The sequence below is a fragment of the Hippocampus comes genome, unplaced genomic scaffold (assembly GCF_001891065.2).
Source record: "Hippocampus comes isolate QL1 unplaced genomic scaffold, H_comes_QL1_v1.1 scaffold903, whole genome shotgun sequence".
In the NCBI taxonomy this organism is placed as follows: Eukaryota; Metazoa; Chordata; class Actinopteri; order Syngnathiformes; family Syngnathidae; genus Hippocampus; species Hippocampus comes.
The window spans coordinates 684-16,893 of record NW_017805088.1 but is presented as its reverse complement, the minus strand read 5'-3'; the positions used below and the strand labels follow the sequence as shown (position 1 = coordinate 16,893).

General features: G+C 46.8%; 2 protein-coding genes and 1 long non-coding RNA gene across 5 annotated transcripts; 2 read left to right on the top strand and 1 right to left on the bottom strand.

The window, feature by feature from the left end:
• Nucleotides 1–517: 517 nt before the first annotated feature.
• On the bottom strand, nt 518–11,345 carry slc20a1b (solute carrier family 20 member 1b). 3 transcript variants are annotated; one of them, XM_019865388.1, is made up of 11 exons: nt 10,382–11,342; nt 8,270–8,879; nt 7,622–7,762; nt 7,066–7,151; nt 6,826–6,922; nt 4,028–4,147; nt 2,807–3,079; nt 2,066–2,630; nt 1,800–1,985; nt 1,189–1,273; nt 518–1,096 (listed from the first exon to the last, which is right to left on the bottom strand). In XM_019865388.1, exons 2-11 carry the CDS (start codon nt 8,616–8,618, stop codon nt 932–934), a joined length of 2,067 nt encoding a protein of 688 aa, XP_019720947.1. In that variant the 5' UTR covers nt 8,619–8,879; nt 10,382–11,342; the 3' UTR covers nt 518–931. The 3 variants fall into 3 exon arrangements, with proteins under 3 accessions (XP_019720947.1, XP_019720945.1, XP_019720946.1); XM_019865386.1 differs by having other exon boundaries at nt 518–1,273; nt 10,382–11,345; XM_019865387.1 differs by lacking the exon at nt 10,382–11,342 and having other exon boundaries at nt 518–1,273; nt 8,270–10,375.
• Nucleotides 1,182–4,204, top strand: LOC109513151 (uncharacterized). Its single transcript, XR_002167668.1, has 2 exons — nt 1,182–1,293; nt 4,047–4,204. It is a non-coding gene; the product is annotated as an uncharacterized LOC109513151 (long non-coding RNA).
• Nucleotides 11,346–11,680: 335 nt separating the features above from the next.
• Nucleotides 11,681–15,811, top strand: stard7 (StAR related lipid transfer domain containing 7). Its single transcript, XM_019865391.1, has 8 exons — nt 11,681–12,525; nt 12,860–13,023; nt 13,106–13,155; nt 13,683–13,793; nt 14,142–14,224; nt 14,334–14,433; nt 14,544–14,628; nt 14,850–15,811. The coding sequence occupies exons 1-8, from the start codon at nt 12,071–12,073 to the stop codon at nt 15,026–15,028; spliced, it is 1,227 nt and encodes a 408-aa protein (XP_019720950.1). The 5' UTR covers nt 11,681–12,070; the 3' UTR covers nt 15,029–15,811.
• The last annotated feature ends 399 nt before the right edge of the window (nt 15,812–16,210 follow it).

Genomic DNA, 16,210 nt, shown 5'->3' with positions numbered 1-16,210 from the left:
AATTACTTTCCGCACCTCGCTTTTTATTGGCTCGCGGCATATTCTTAACATTGAACATGGTCACACGCGCAAGAAAAACGGTCCAATGTCACACGAACCATTTGCTTTGTCGCCTAGAACACAAAGCGGATATTGTTAGGTTGCTTCATATGTTTCAACATTTTTAGCACTTGACCTTCCTCGGTTTTGAGCGTAAATGAAAAGTGAAGAGTGTCGTTCAAAGTATTTCTTTGTGGACACCCTCGCGGCTTTGATGCACGATTTGCTTTTCGCTCTCGTCTATCGTTACCGATATGATGAATCAAATGTTTCTCGATGATTAGCAGCCCCTCAACTGGGATTTTTAGTTGTACGTAATGTCATGAATACATCAGTCTCACTTTCCCAAGTATGCCTGAAGCCTGATCTAAAATAAATCTGATAGAATCGCGCTCACACAACACTGACGCGCTTTTCTGCTTTTGCGCCAATGCCAACCTCCAGCTCATTGTTGAAACAGAAAACTTACATCTGCAAGTCTAATACTGCATTTTAATTGTTCTTTTCCTAACTTTTTTTAACAGTTAAAACGGCACCGTTGTATTTACAGAACTGCAAAGTACAAAAAAAAAAGTATGAGAAAATCGAGTTGTTGCCTTTGACAGAATAAGATATGAAAAAGCGGGTGAGAACAAAAATGCAAGAGTTTCCTCTCAATGGGAGGCTCAGCTGGAATCTAGCAACACATTGTGGGCTGTTACATGATGCAGCCATGAACCAAAAGGCCTACACCACAAGTCCCGTTAAACACAGAGTTGGGTTTTTTTTTTCATCCTTTTCTGTTGGCTTGAGGTAAGCGATATATGAACCTCTTATATCTCCGCTCCCCTCTCGGTGGGCGCCGGAGTGGTCGTCGTCTTTTCCCTCTTCTTCCCGGCAGGGGACCGAATGCTCACAGGGTGCCGTTGAAGGCGTAGATGAAGATGGCCATGATTGCGGCGCTGATCAGGCCCGAGATGGGCACGGTGACGAACCAGGCCATGAAAATGTTGCGAAAGAGACGCCAGTCCACCGCCTTCCTGGAGCGCAGCCAGCCCACGGCGACCACAGAGCCCACCTGACGCAAGAAAAATTCCCCTTGAGTCTAGCCGACTTCCTGTTTACTGGAGCCGACCACACTTGACGACATCCAGCGGGAGCGCAGCCTACCTTGCAGTGGGTGGTGGAGACGGGCAGGCCGATGTTGGACGCCACCACCACGGTCAGAGCCGAGGCCAACTCGATGGTGAAACCGCTGTGGACGTGAGGGAAGAGGTAAACAAAACGAGGCTTTTTCGATGCATATCCTAACATTCCGCTCAATCGGGGATAGCTGGAGGCCACGGGGGGGTGGGGAAATGTTCAAGGAAAAAAAATATATATATATATTTTTGTCCTATCCATTCACTTTACTGAATTTCATCAATTGTTAAATGCACATGCATAATTATTCATTTTGTTGAAATTCCCATTTTCAATGACAGCCAACCAATTATTTTATCAAGACTGAGATGTATCACCTTTTTTTAATGAGAAATTAATTTAGTTTAAATTATTGACATTTTTTTAAATTATTAAGGTAAATTTACAACCTAGGTAAATTAATAGAAAAAATATATTGATGAATCAATCAACTTTTGTCGGAAATAGTCAAAGTGACATTGCATAACTACTATTATTTTGGACTTTGGATAAACGCAATCCTCCAGACTCGAGAAGGTACTGTAACAACCCCCCACCCCAATGATATCTCATGTTGGTAGAAGGGAGGCGGAGGTTACCTTGAGGGGGTGATGGGAGTGAGGTCCCGGCCCATAGTCTGGATCACTCTGCGGCCCCAGACCCACAGGCCGATGCAGATGCCCAGACCCCCGTAGAGCAGCAGCCACGTGGGCGTGGCTTTAGTGGACATCACGTTGCCGGTGATGTAAACCAGCCAAAGCGCCACCAACGGGCCGATAGCGTTGCTGCACGACCCCAAATGGGAAAAGTCAGCGCCGGAGTCTTCGATGCAACGCGTCAACCCCGCGACAAACCGATGCCGTACCTGACGTCGTTCCCTCCGTGCGCGAAGGACCCGAAGCAGGCGGTGAGAATTTGAAGGAACTGAAAGAGCGTGGACACTTCGGGTTTGTCCGCGTCCAGTCCGTCCTCGTCCAGGGAGCTCTGGGTGCTACCCGCGTCCTCCTTGCCCATCTCCAGCGCCACGTCGTCCTCACCGAGGCCTTCGGGCGCGGCGTGCTCGGCCACGGCGTTGCAGTAGCTGGTGTAGCTGTCCATGCGTATGCGCTTCCTGTCCTGGCCCTGCCCGGGGGCCTTTTCCCCATCCTGGCCGTCGCCGTCCTTGTGCTTGAAGTCGGCGTGCATGCCGATGATGGCCATGGTGTAGGACGTGTAGCTGTTGTTGCGACGGATGGGCCGGTCGCCGCTCTCGCCCATGCAGTCGCCCACCTTGGCCAGGTGGAGCTTGTGCAGCAGGTCTTTGTAGAGGCCCGAGTCCTTGTGAACCGTGTGGTACTGACTGTAGCCGTTGCTCGGGACCTGCGCCGGCCGGTTGGTGAACTGGACCTGATGCGGTCCGGTGGCAGAACCGTTGCTGTGCTGCTTGGGGACTGGAGCGCAAGACACAAAGGTCCACTCTGAGACATTCATTTAGGGGGGGGTACCCAAGAGAAGCACTGTAAAGTTTCGTGCGCCCCCTTCTAGTCTGACTTTTAAAGATTTTTTACAGTTCTCCAGGGTCTTTGAAGTCCCACTGCCCCCCCCCCAAAAAAAACCCTCCACTTACCACCATTTGCATTGTTACACTCCGTCTCAGTTTCGTCCGACCCCCCCACGTCAAAGGCCACCTTGCGCTCTTTGACGGCGTCGCCCTCGTCGCCGTCGCCGATGTCGAACGCCACGCGGCGCTCCTCGGTAGGGGGCGGAGCCGCGGCGCTTTGATCGGCGGCCGGCGGCGATGCCTCCTTGTCGGTGTGTTTGAGGATGGGACAGTGGGGCTCCCTCAGCTCGCTCTTCCGCATGAGGGGGCTCTCCGAGGGGCTGGAAGACTTGATATCTCCTAGTAAGGGGAGGAGAGTTGGGAGTGAGACCTCGCTTGGGACTCGTCCAAACATCCACAACTCAGTGAGGCGTCGCGTTCCTTTCACATAAGTACATAACCAAGCGAGGGGGGAAAAAACTGTTTAAGGATCAGATGACCAGATGCGTATTTACACTAACGCTTCCAGCTTCCCTTATGAAAGCCGTCTTGTGTCTCACATGACATTGGCGGATAGCGCGATACGGTATGGCGAGAGTGGGGAAAAGGTTGTGCTCAAGGGCTACATGTTTATTTTTTTCCGTCTTTGATGAATCCGTGAGGCGAGGTCATTCGTATCGGAGGTGCGTGTGTATAAAATGTTCTGTTATTAAGCGCTGAATGTCAATACTAAAAGGAATAGAAGCTACTTGTTGAGTCATTAAGTCATTCCAAAAAACAGTAGTTTCTACAAGTGATTATTATACCAATATTTTTAATAATACAATAAATAGATTCCATTTAATGAGATCAATTAAAAAAAAAAAAAATTGGTGTGACGCAAAAAATATTCCAAGATTGTGGACAAGTAGTAGGTCAGATGAAACCCAGGAGCTGCCAGTCTGTGTGGACGCAGCCTGCCAATATTCTGCGTGTGTTGTTGACTATGCATGCAGCCACCACGTGTCATCCAAAACCGGCTGTGGCCTGACCCGAGGCGGTCGGTCGGGTCACAAATGCGCATTGCAAATGTGGTGTCAACACTTGAACAGTCAACAACAACTTTTTTTAAGACAGTCATGTGCAAGGCAAATTCGTTTAGATCACTACGATCTCCACTTGCCTGGCACTTGACATGAAAAAACAGTAACTCGATGAAAAAGTAAACTATCCCAGTGGCTATCGCTTGAACCAGCTAAGAGCTTTCAACGCCGGGGTCAGCGAGGAAAGCATTTTCGCGATTCGGCAGACAGGGCGACTTCCACTTACGCTCAATCTTCTTCTTCAGGCGCGGGCACACGACGAACCACACCGCCACGGCCGTCAGCAGCGCGCAGCCCAGCGAGATGAGCAGGATGCCCCACCAGGGGAGCTTGTCGAACCCCAGCACTGGAGGACCACCGGGCGCACACAACGAGACGCACAAAATGGAGGAGGAGGAGGGGGGGGAGGAAAAAAAAAGGCAAGTTTTTAAACAGGCAGCGGGCGCCACCTTTCGTTGTGGGCAGCTTGCACGTTTGAGGTGTTGACGTTCAACAGGGATGGCCACCTGACTGCATTCCGTCGTAGACACTCGAGGCTATATGTGACGTTATTTACGTCGGGGCAGACACCACTTGGCTAGGCACAATCTCCTCCGTGGATAAGCTCTCCAAAAACTGTTCACTCAATTAGCGTGCCCATCCACTAGCGTGTTTATCATCACATAATGCGTCGTCGGTACGGAACGATTCCGATTTGAGCCGCGGCGGTGTCGCATTGACACGGAGCCACGCGCCCTCGCCGTGCTCTGTATGTCAATATTAACCCATTGGCGGTGTTCTGTAGCTGGAGTCCAACACGCGTACCCCCTTGATGTGAACACTTATGTAACATCTTAAAAAAAAAAAAAAAACAACAACGTTAGCATGAAGCCTAACAAGAGCAGAGTGCCGAGGAGTTCCTCTTCAAAGGTGACATTTCCACAGAGAGTGAGAGGGAAGGGGGAGTCGGAGCAAGAAGAGCACTTTGATGCCAACACTGCAGCAAGGGTTGGTGCAGCGCGCGGGCACAAAGTAATTTTTTGGAGCAAGATGTCTGCTGCCCCCCCCCCCCCCCAAAAAAAAAGAGGAAAAAAAAAAGCTTAGCACAAGACAAGCAAACAGAAATAGAGCGAGGTCAAGCGATAAAGAGTTTGAGGGCAGAGTCCGCAGTGGATCTCTACGCCGCAGCATGAGACCGCAGAAGCACCTCGCTGCTGTTTATTCAGTTATGTAAGCGATACACGCGCCCTTCGGAGAGTGGGCGTGGCCTGAGGAGAATAACCAGAGGGGTACGGCTCGGCCGACAGCTGAGCTCGCCGCCCTTCACGCGGCTCATGACATGTTCACAAATAGCCGTCTTGAAAAATAAAGTGGGTTTGGGGGCTAGACGTTAATTCACGCCTGCGCGTGTGTGTCATCGTGACTCATTTGCAGGCATCCGGCAAAACAGTCCGACCGCAGCCATTAGGTGGAATTGACGGGACTGCGCAGGAAATGGAATTTTGACCACGGTGGCGTTCCACGCCCATCCTCGAAAACCTCCGCACACCGTGGGCCACGTTGCCCAATTGCATGGAGTGTTTCTCTCCACCCCCCCCTTCAGTGAGCCGCCAACTTTAATTACACAAGTGACAGCGAGAGTGATAATTCACCGACGCGTGGGTGACTTGACCGATTGTTTGCCGCTTTAGCGCTGAGGAGAAAAAGTGCCCAGTGTCACCACAGCACCAAACGCGGAGGGGCGTTTGTTTTTCCAGAGTACCTCAGGCAGAAAAATCCCCGCTCAGCTCAACACATTGAGCTCCCCCAACCAATGGAGGCTGGCGCAAGGGTCAGATTGTCCCCTCACAATGACACTGACCCAGACACGCACTCGGCTCTGTCTGGCGTGCAAACAAGAGGATTTGTTGATCGCCGTTTGCGCCGTCAATCGTAACGCGTTTGTTTGCGGGGTAGAGTTCTCGTTCATGAACAAAGCTTCGTGATATATTTAGTGAAGTCCTCCTTGAGCTTGCTTATGGGCAGCTGGACCCACCCCCCCTTCTTCCGCCATGCCCTGCGATGGCTTTGCTGACTTGGTCTGTGCCACTGGCGTGTGTATATTAAGTGCTGGAATGTGATCCGGCATGTTTGGTATCCTACGGCACCGCTCCGATACCATCTGAAGACCCCCCCACCAGAGTCCTATCACAGGAAACCAAAGTGTACTATCCTTCCTTGGCTACAACCACAAGTGGAAAACACACCTGCTGCCCACTTCAAGATACAATCGCCGCTTCCTCACCAAGTGGCAAAATGTCTGACCGACAATGCAATAGGCATTTGTTGATGTGTCTAAAATGCATTCGCCCACCTTTTTTTTTTTTTTTTTTAACCCAAGTACAAGGACAATTGTACAGAATGCGCCTGGCTAAGCAGGCTCGTGGGTTACGACGGAACCCACAAGTGATCGCCTCTCAGTGCGCTGATGTGTACGTGCACATCAGCGCACCATATCTGGTCCTACTCTGGCCTGTAGCCACCATTTAATGGCCCAGGCCAGCTAACATCTTGTTAGGCCCTGCAGAGAGAAGAACACAAAAGGAGCAAAAGTTGCTCGTTTAATCAACGTGTTTCTTGACGTTCAAAAGGGGCAACATGTTATTCAGAGACAGTGACGTATCAACTCGTAGACTACAAGCGCTAGTACAAATAGAACCAATGACAACACCCTCGTTACTTCTCTTTTCCTCTTCGTGTCCGAAAGGCCACAGACAGTGACGTCAAGACTTAAGTGAATTCTTATTTCCATCTGCCCGCTGCGCTCCGTTTTTAACGTTTTCATTCCGCCCACGACCCCGCTTCCAACCATTGGCAACCGAGAAAGCCCCGAGAAAAAAAAAAAAAACATGTTCAAATAAACACATTTATAAGGATCAACAGTCTGGTGGAGTCTGGAATATGCGTGGGCACCCCGCAGTCTGCGTGAAGGGGGGGGGGTGGTTATTTTAAGCTGCGGCTAAGGACAAACACGGAGAGAAATGTCAACGAGACGGTGACACTCACTCGGAGCCCCAGTGAACATGATGGAGAACAGGTTGATTCCCATGGTTATGGCGTAAAACACAGGCAGGGCCTTCAACCCATTCGGCACCGGGTCTTTCTGCCAGGAGAGAAAAATCGCATTTAGGACAACCACAACCAGCCACTTGCGGTTGCAGTTCAATCACGCCCAGGAGGAAAAAAAAACAAAAAAACAACAACTTCCTTCTTACATCACGCCGGGATCTCATTTTAAAAACTTACCTTGTGCAAGATGAACACGCGCACAAAGTAGAAAACCACAGCAGACGTTATACCGGACAGAAGGGGACTCAGAAACCAGGACACAACTGCAAATAAACCAAACGGGCCAGTTAGAACCTCAGTCGCAATTAAAAAAAAAAAAAAAAAGTCTCTACATGTTTGGCAACAATGTGTCATTTCAATCCACTCTTCCCCATTCGAATCTGGAGTGATTCAGTGGCTCAACTTGTTCGGAAGCAACTGCCGCCCATCAGGTTACAAACAGGAAACGCTTGCTCAGTATCTCCGGTTACGTCAGTTACCGCCAGCATTAGTAATTAGACCCCGCGGCGTCTTTTTTGCGTCTGTGTGGAGGGGATGGGCCTAAAACCGTCTTTGGATGGACACAATAAGGATTTGGCGACAACTCCTGCCGTGCGCGAGAGCCGTAACGGCCAGGTTCGACACCAAAAACGCCCAGTTACAGTAGCCTATTATCCTAACAAAGCAGCCAGAAGCCATTCGAAGTCACACTGAGGCTCTCGAAAAGCTTGCTCGTGAGTCACGCGCGACTTACCGATACGGAGAAGCTGGAGCCACCTGACTCCCTGCTGGCCTCGGGCTACTAACGAGAAGCCGATGGTAGCGCCGACGATGCAGTGTGTTCCGGAGATGGGCAGCTTGAGGAATGAAGCAGCCAGCTGCCACACGGCAGAACCTGAAGACAATCGAGACAGATTTTTTTTTTTTATATCCACAAAAGAATATTCGCTGAGTTCAGTTATATTTAACTTTGAAGAGCATTTTTGCTGTATTTGAACGCAGTGTAAACGTTCAAACTGTCCATAACAGAGTGGCTGACAATAACATTAAATACACTTTTTGGAAAATAAAACCTGCCATGTTTATTATAAACATCACCTACTAAGTAAGGGCCCTCTACTAAGCTTCTTTATTTTAACGTTGGTCATTATTGAGGTACGTGGAAAGCCAATTATTTTAGGGAGCACTTTGTGTGTTATGTTTTGAGCATACAAGGCCAGACAAAAAAAAAAAAAAAAAAAAATCTGTGGCTATATTATGTTAACAGCGATGGTAACATTTTATGATGTTTATTTCCAGGCGGTTTGCCGGCAGCTTGCATAATCCAAGGGAGCCAATCTGCACTTTGTCGACAGGGTTCAGTCAGCTTTGGTTTCATCAAAGACGAGGCGCACATACTCACCAAACATGGCACTGATGGATCCGGCCATCAACACCTGCTCGGAACCGTTGTACATGCCCACGTCGATGATGCCCGTGCGGATGGTTTCGCTGACCTTGGCGCCGAGGAGCACCGAGCCCAGCGTCTCAAAGATGGTGGCCAGGATGCAAGCCTGTTTTAGGGTGACCACGCCGGAGCCCACCGCGGTGCCAAATGAGTTGGCGACGTCATTGGCACCGACAGAGAAGGCCAAGATGAAGGCGATGATGAAGCCGATGATCAGCAGCCATAGGTAACCCGTTAGGGGGCTATGCGTCGCTACCGTAGTCGCTACCACCATTGCAGTCACGGTTGCCGTTGTCGAAACCATTATTATTCTTTTTTAAAAATGCTATAATATGCAAACAGTAATTATTAGAGGTATGAAGAAATAAATATTTTTTTCTTGAAGGTCCACCAGTTTTACTGGTACAGGCAAGAAAGCAGAGGTATAGAGTGCCTATTTATGGGGCTTATTGCTATCCTATAATTATACTAAATAGGCAGCAGTTTCTTTGGGTCTGAGCTAGTGCGCGGTGTGATGAGGCGGCCATTGTGCAACTGTAAGAGTAGCAGATGAGCAGGGAACATCCTGAAAGAACAGAGAGAAATTTGCTTTAGATCAGCAATTCCTAACTAGCGTCCCAATGAGAGATGGGGTATATCATCGGAAATTACCCTATTACCCTTCATTGGCCCAAAGCATTCGCGACACATACGGCATTGTTGTTGATCTATGATGCAACTGATGTATAGTGACAGGCAGAACAATTAAATACTCTTCCACTGGATGATAGAAAGTACAATTAACTCGTATCCATCTATTGTAATTCAAACACCTGAATAAATAGCTTTGTGTTCAACTAAACTCCCCCGAAATACTTTTGTGGGTGGACTGAGAGGAACTCAATATTACAGTAAATCTACTTTTTTGTGTGTGTGTGGTAATGGTTGTGTGTTGTAACGTTTTTTCAAATATGTGCTCACTTATGGGTGGGAAAATACTTCACATAAGTGTTACTCCAGGCCGGCGAAAACATAAAAAAAACGACTTCTAAAACACAAAATGGAGTGTGGAATAACCTGAAGCTGTAAACGTCTTACTATACTGTATGTGGGAGGGAGCAGTCGAAAACGCTTCGTGCGCGTGTATAAAAAGCTTAAGATGCCTAAATGTTAAAAAACTACTTTCGATCGCCACCAAAATTTCACATGCGCATGCCCATCTCTCCCCACGTTCACCTTCGTAAATATCAAAGCAATCGCTTTTTTTTTTTTTTACTGCCAGCGTTTTAGACGGTCCAGAAGACAAGCACAGTGCCGCAGGGTGGCCATTTTCGCTTCAAGGCGCCGCACAAACCGGCTTTTTAAGTGCGTGTATACGTATATAAAGCTCACAATCCCACCCTAGGCGGCTGTAGACACTCGGGGCGTTCAACTAGACCGGCGGCTTTGCGTGTGTGGGCGGTGGAATGGGAGACTATGGACCGAGGCTTTTTTTTTTTTTTTAATCACGCTCACGTGTCCGTCTTCCATTCATAACCCCCGCCATCTTCACCGCACCGGCTCAACACTTGAGGCCGTTTAATCTCCACCCTATACATACACGTTAAGTAAATTGTCCGACAGTCTTCATTATTTGCATTTCTGCGCGATATCGCGTAAGGAAATACAGTACAGACATACGGAAGTGGCTGTCGCTAAATGGTGCCGAGCCGCATTCAGGACCTGCGAAGTGCCGGACAGATGGCCACCACTGCTCGTAGCACAAACGACCACTTTCATTGTGCCGTAAAAATGAGTAATAAGTACAACTCGATTTAAACATTCCCCCGAATGGTATCTTGGCTACCTCTGTAGTAGTCAAACGACAAACAAATTTGGTTTTTTTTTAGGTCGACGCGGCGTTCCCGTAGTAGTAGTAGCAGGACCAACAGTTTTCATTGAAGCTAACGTGTCAGCAAAGTACTGTAATTCGCCGGGCTCTGCTACGACGGATGCTAACAATTTAGCGAAGACCCACAATAAACTCGTTGACACGGGGACGAAAAACAGGTCCCGCACTTTTAATCGCCACGACAAAAAAACACTTACCGCACTTCCAGTTGTCAAATCTCGTTTGAAGAATATCTTGTAGCTATTTAGAAGGGCGCGCGCGCCGACCGGAACGTTGCGATAGCGCCAGGGAGTGACCGCGTAGAATTCAAAATGCGGTCACCGATGAAGGCCTCTTAAGAGTGAATAAATAAAATAAATAAATAAATAGAACCTTGGTGCGTGTCGCAAATTGACACGAATAGACAGCAGTCTATTTTTTTCAGAACCGTCTCGATTTCACCACGGTTCCCCACCGCGTGCGTGAGCTCGCTGTTGCCAGCGAACTGGCGGGTGGGGGAGTTTTATGCTTAACTCGTCCCGCCCCTCAACTACATCACCACGCTACGGTCACCAAGCTGACAGTAGAACTCTTCTTTCACAAACAGGCACTTCACTCGAAAAAAGTACAGTACAGTACTCACACTTTGCACTTAAGAAAAAAAACAACTCTAGAAAGAGTTGATGAGTGATGGGCAGCCACATTCAGTGTAGCCTATTGATCCATTTTCCAAAAAATGTATTCATACATTAAAAATTATTCAAAATGGTGTAATGTTTTTTACAAGCTCATTTCTTTTTCGAAAAATGCGCTCAAAAACATGGCGGAAATTGGGATGGATACTAGAAAAAAATTGTAAAAATACAAAATATGAAAACATATTGGAAAAAAACCTATTTGAAGTTAAATTACAAACACCATTCGCTATTTATTTTAATAATATTTAAATAGTCTAATTACATGCTCCAGAATATATTTTACTTCCATGCGTGATCACCGTTTGCCCGTCAGATAAATGATTTGGACAAATGACGCCACCTGCCGCTAAATTCGCCGGCTATCAATTCATTCATGTTCTACTGTTAATCGCGTTCATTCATTTGATTCGAGACGTCTATGATTGTGATTGAACCATTCTCTGCTTCCCATTAAGATGTGTTTTCTCATTTTCGTACAACTCGTGTTGCCCAAAATATAATAAAACATTAATTACAAAAACCTTTTATTGTGACTGTCATTTACTGCTTAACAATGCCCAATTGAAAAGAAATATGTTTGATCTTTAATGAACACAAAAAAGGATGGAGTCTTTCCCATAAAATTAAATGTATGTGTATGGGATTTTGTTATTATTAAGTCGTTTAATGAAATTGTATTTGACCAAACGCACATGCTTGTACTCAGACGAACTCCCATTGTGACCAATCACAATCGCCTTATTGTTTCGACCTGTCCAATCAGCACACATGTTAGAAGGTTGTAAGCCTTTTAACTTCCGGATAGGCGTGTCTCCGGACGATGGGAAGAGGAGGTCAAATGAGCTGCTAAGGATGCAAGACGTGTGCAACAGTGCACGTCTCTAGGATATTATCACATTTAGAATAATTTAACGTTGGAATCGAGGCTCTTATAATATGTACAAGTACAGGTAGTAGCACGTTTAATTCAGACCAACCTAAACTCGTTAAAGTGTGCAAAAGTCGTGCTAACGTTAGCTGACGCTAAATGTCGCGTGTTCGCTGAGCGATAATGTAATGGACATTTGCGACCTTAAATCTGCCCCAATACTTTTATTGTTAACAATCACCTAGTGCTTATAGGTTGAAAACTTTGACTCGCAACTTCGCTAGCCTAGTTTTGGAGGATTTGTCCTGTGCTGGGAGCTCGCGCCACGGTCGTAGCAAGTCATGTTTCACTCTGTGCCCCGCCGTGTCTCCACCGAGGTCAGTGTTAGGACACTCAGGCTTCCGGGGGTCAGATCGTTCCGGCGGGTTGCGCAGGAGGACGACGGCCGAGGCTCGGCACAGTGGCTGGGCAAAGCTGTGGGCCTGCTCCTATCCACGCTCCACCGAATGGGCGTCCTCGCCGGAGGGACCGCCACGAGATCGGCAAACAGAGGCAAAGGTTTGATGTCCATATTCGCGGACCACTGCGGCTTCGTCACCGGCCAGAGACTGCGGCGTGCGTGTCGGATCGCCGAGCTGTACTCCAACCTATACTCTGAGCGGACCCGATGGACCCTGGTGGGCAGCTTTTGGCGCAGGTTCCAGAGCAAGCATCCCTCCCCGGGCAAGCTGATCGCGGCCCTTGCAGGGGTCTTCATGTGGGACAATGAGAAGATTCAAGATGAGGAAATGCACAGGTTTGGAAGCTTTTACTACATGAGTCCGACATCCCAACCAAAGGGAACTCTTTCAGTCACATGATGAAACCGTGATCGCCCACCAAAACTTGTTCTCATTGTGTATGAACTCAGGTATTTAAAAACAAAAAAAGAACAACACATTTGCATACATACAAATCAAGTAAAATGCGCAAGTTTACATTTGAAACAAGACATGTCACTGTCATGTTTATAAAAGTAGAAGATATCAATTCTGCATCTGGGTTGTAAGATTCGTCTGCCTTGCTGAGTTTGCATATTGCCGGTACAAATCGCAACTTTGCAATGCTGCAATATTTGTACATTTGTGCAGATGTGGGCTGGAGCTGCAGGCCCTCGAGGCCGTCAAGAGTCTCAACGCATACGCAGGTGCGGCGAGCGGTCGCGCGGAGCCCGGCTGGGAAGTTGTAATGGAGAAGAAGGACTTCCGCGTGTGGAAGCGACTGATCCCCGACAGTCACCTGTACGAGTACAGAGGTTAGCGATGACTAAAGTGGCTCGCGATGCATGTGTGCCGTTTGCGCCGTCAACATTCGTTTCTCTTTGTGTTTTATTGCAGTGTTGGGCTCATACACTGACGTCACACCAAGGCAGTTCTTCAATGTGCAGGTACAAATGTCTTTTTGTATGATCTCACGCTAGTTTGAAATGGCCTAATGCTCTGACCCGAGGTCCGTGTTAGACATACTCGTTTGCACAAAGTAGCACAGATAGGAGGACAAAACAGTATTTGGACACCCAATTTATGTCAGTTTTTTTTTTTTTTATTGACATTAATCAGAATTTTTTTTTTAACCCTTTCATGCACCCTGTAACTTGATAACATAAGCTGTCCGCTGTAGTAACCGCTGTCCCTGAAAGGGTTAATAATGTATGCTTTGATTATTGTACAGTATTTAAGACAGAAAGCATGTTTGTTGTGTTTTTGTAAACATGTTTAACATACCAAAGCAGTGCAATTCCAGCCAACTACCGTATATCGTGTATGTCATGTCATTTTTGGAGTCACCTCTTGCACAATCTGTTTGTCACCAAGGCAATGTTAACATCCGTGTTGGTATGTTTGTACCAACACCATGTTATGTAATATAAATAGATCCACACTTGACTGACCGCTGCTTTGTCTTTGGCCAAAGTTGGACACAGAGTACAGGAAGAAGTGGGACAGTCTGGTCATCAAACTGGAAGTGGTGGACCGGGACGTCAACACCGGCTCAGAAGTTGTACACTGGGCTACTCACTTTCCCGTTAGTTCCCCTTCACCTTCTTCTCGATTTACTTTCTAAATATATCTGCTCACTCGGTAACTCGCACAGTGTGGTCGTGGCACGAGAAAGAACCCCTGCCAAAAATACCCTTCAGTTGTATTTAACTTTTTAGTTCATATGCATTTGCATTTCATCTTTGAGAAAGGTTTGTCTCACATTTATGCAGTGTTTACTTTTTAAAAAGGCTTTTGTGCAACTATTAAAACACTATTTTAGTATCGGTACATTAAAAAAAAAAAAGATCATTACATTTAAATTTTGAAAACCACTGTACGGATTATGAACCACAAATATCTCTTTAAAATAATGTCTACTCTTCCTCCACAGTATCCCATGTATTCCAGGGACTACGTGTATGTCCGACGCTATGAGGTCAACTTGGAAAGCAACTTAATGATCCTCGTGTCTAGGTAAGAAACAATTACTAAAGGACACATTATTATAATTATTACCGTATTTTCTGTACTCGAAGGCGCTATCCATTTGATTGATTTATTGTTTTGTCACTGTGCCCATTAGAGCCGTGCAGCACCCCCGTGTTCCCGAGTCTCAGGATTATGTGAGAGTTCACTCTTATCAATCCAAGATGGTCATCCGTCCTCACAAGTCCTTCGATGAGGTTCGAGTCGAACCTGCTCATTTTGCGTCCTGCTAAAAACGTTGATATTTTCACGTGGCGGAATCCAAAGTCAACTGTCTAAACTACTTCTCGATTGACGATGTCGACAGAATGGATTTGACTACTTGCTCACGTACAGTGACGACCCTCAGACCGCCTTCCCTCGTTACTGTGTCAGCTGGATGGTGTCAAGTGGTGAGCATCTTATCTCGCATCTGTTGTGTTGATGGTATAAAAGTGTCATTAAAAAAAAGTTTACAATACTGTACTTGTGCTTTTTCTACTGAAGGAGTCTGTGTCATTTCTAGTGAAATTGTAGTTATTTTGGTGGCTATTTTTCTAACTCAGAAATAAGACGCTTACCATGGAAAACAAACCAAAAAAAATGACAAATGTGTCTTATCATGAACTGCCAGGCATGCCGGACTTCCTGGAGAAGCTCCACACGGCCGCATTGAAAGCCAAGAACTTAGAGGTGGGCATCCACGACTACGCCGCCGTCATCAAGTCCAACGACAACGTGGGGCGTCAGAACCAGGAGCGTCTCAGCAACGAGAAGAAACACGCCGGCGGTCCCGGGCAGATGTTCGCTTGACATGGACGAGCACTGGGATGACTTTGCAGATGAAACCCTCCAATGCCTGCTTTGTGGGAACCATGTGTGTGAAGATGTTTGTTTGTTTGTTTGTTTGTTTTTTTGGGTAGATGAAGTGTCAAAAAGAGGACATCGGCCAGTGTGTGATGTGTGGTCCTTCTGACATGAGACGCTCTGGCCAAACATTTGTTGCTGGGCCTTTAATGACATGGCAGTGGACATGCTTTTTGCCGTTTTTCCCCCAATAGATTTCTGCACTGATACATGAAGGCCTCAATGGGAGAACACTGGTCTACACCCCCCGCTCTTCTTCATATGACTCGGTGTCGCTTTTCGTGCTTCTCTGTCCACACACTAAGAGGGCTTTAAAAACGTGCTAAACCAGTCCTTCCGCAGGAGGGGCGCAGTGTCTTTGAAACAACCGTGGAAATCCTCACGTCCAACGGTACACGTGCACTTGGTAGTACTTGTTTGAGGGGGAAAAACAGCACTTCTCCAATCCGTTCATGTGTCACTGAACAAGCAGGAAAGGTGGGATGGAAGTGAACTTAAAAACAAAAAGAAGGTTAGCCCATTTCAACTTAATTTTTTTTTTTTAGTTGAACTAAGATTTCACACTGTGCTTTTCCACATGATGACTTCGTCTGACTGGAACGAAATGAGAGGCGCAAGTCATGTGATACTCTGTAGTTCTGCTGTGTTCGTCCTGTGATGAATGTACAAATAACGCACCGCTTTGAAATAATAAAACGCTTACAGCCTGGCAATGGGTCGGACAACACCTGCATTATTCCGAGGTTTTTTTTTTTGTCTCGAGCAGCATCGCCATTGCTGTGTTTGTGAGGTATCTCGCACAGAGATGCCTCCTGTTGTTGACTAACCCCTCAGTGTGGCGTGTTGAAATTGGGTGATGAATTTTCCCCACTTGTGTGCAAAGTCCATTGATCATGAATCAATATATCTATCCGTCTATCAAGTACAGTAAATATTCTCTAGTGCGGACTCGTGTTTGCGCTGTCCAATTTGTCCTGATAACAGAAATTCCTCATTTGGGAAATGAGCATGGTACATGTCCTTAATGAACCTGCAAGTATGTTGACAAAAATAATTAACACAATCAATAAAATACAAAAATATACTGTCCAAAAACTTTATATAACAAAAACTGCAACACAGGTGTAT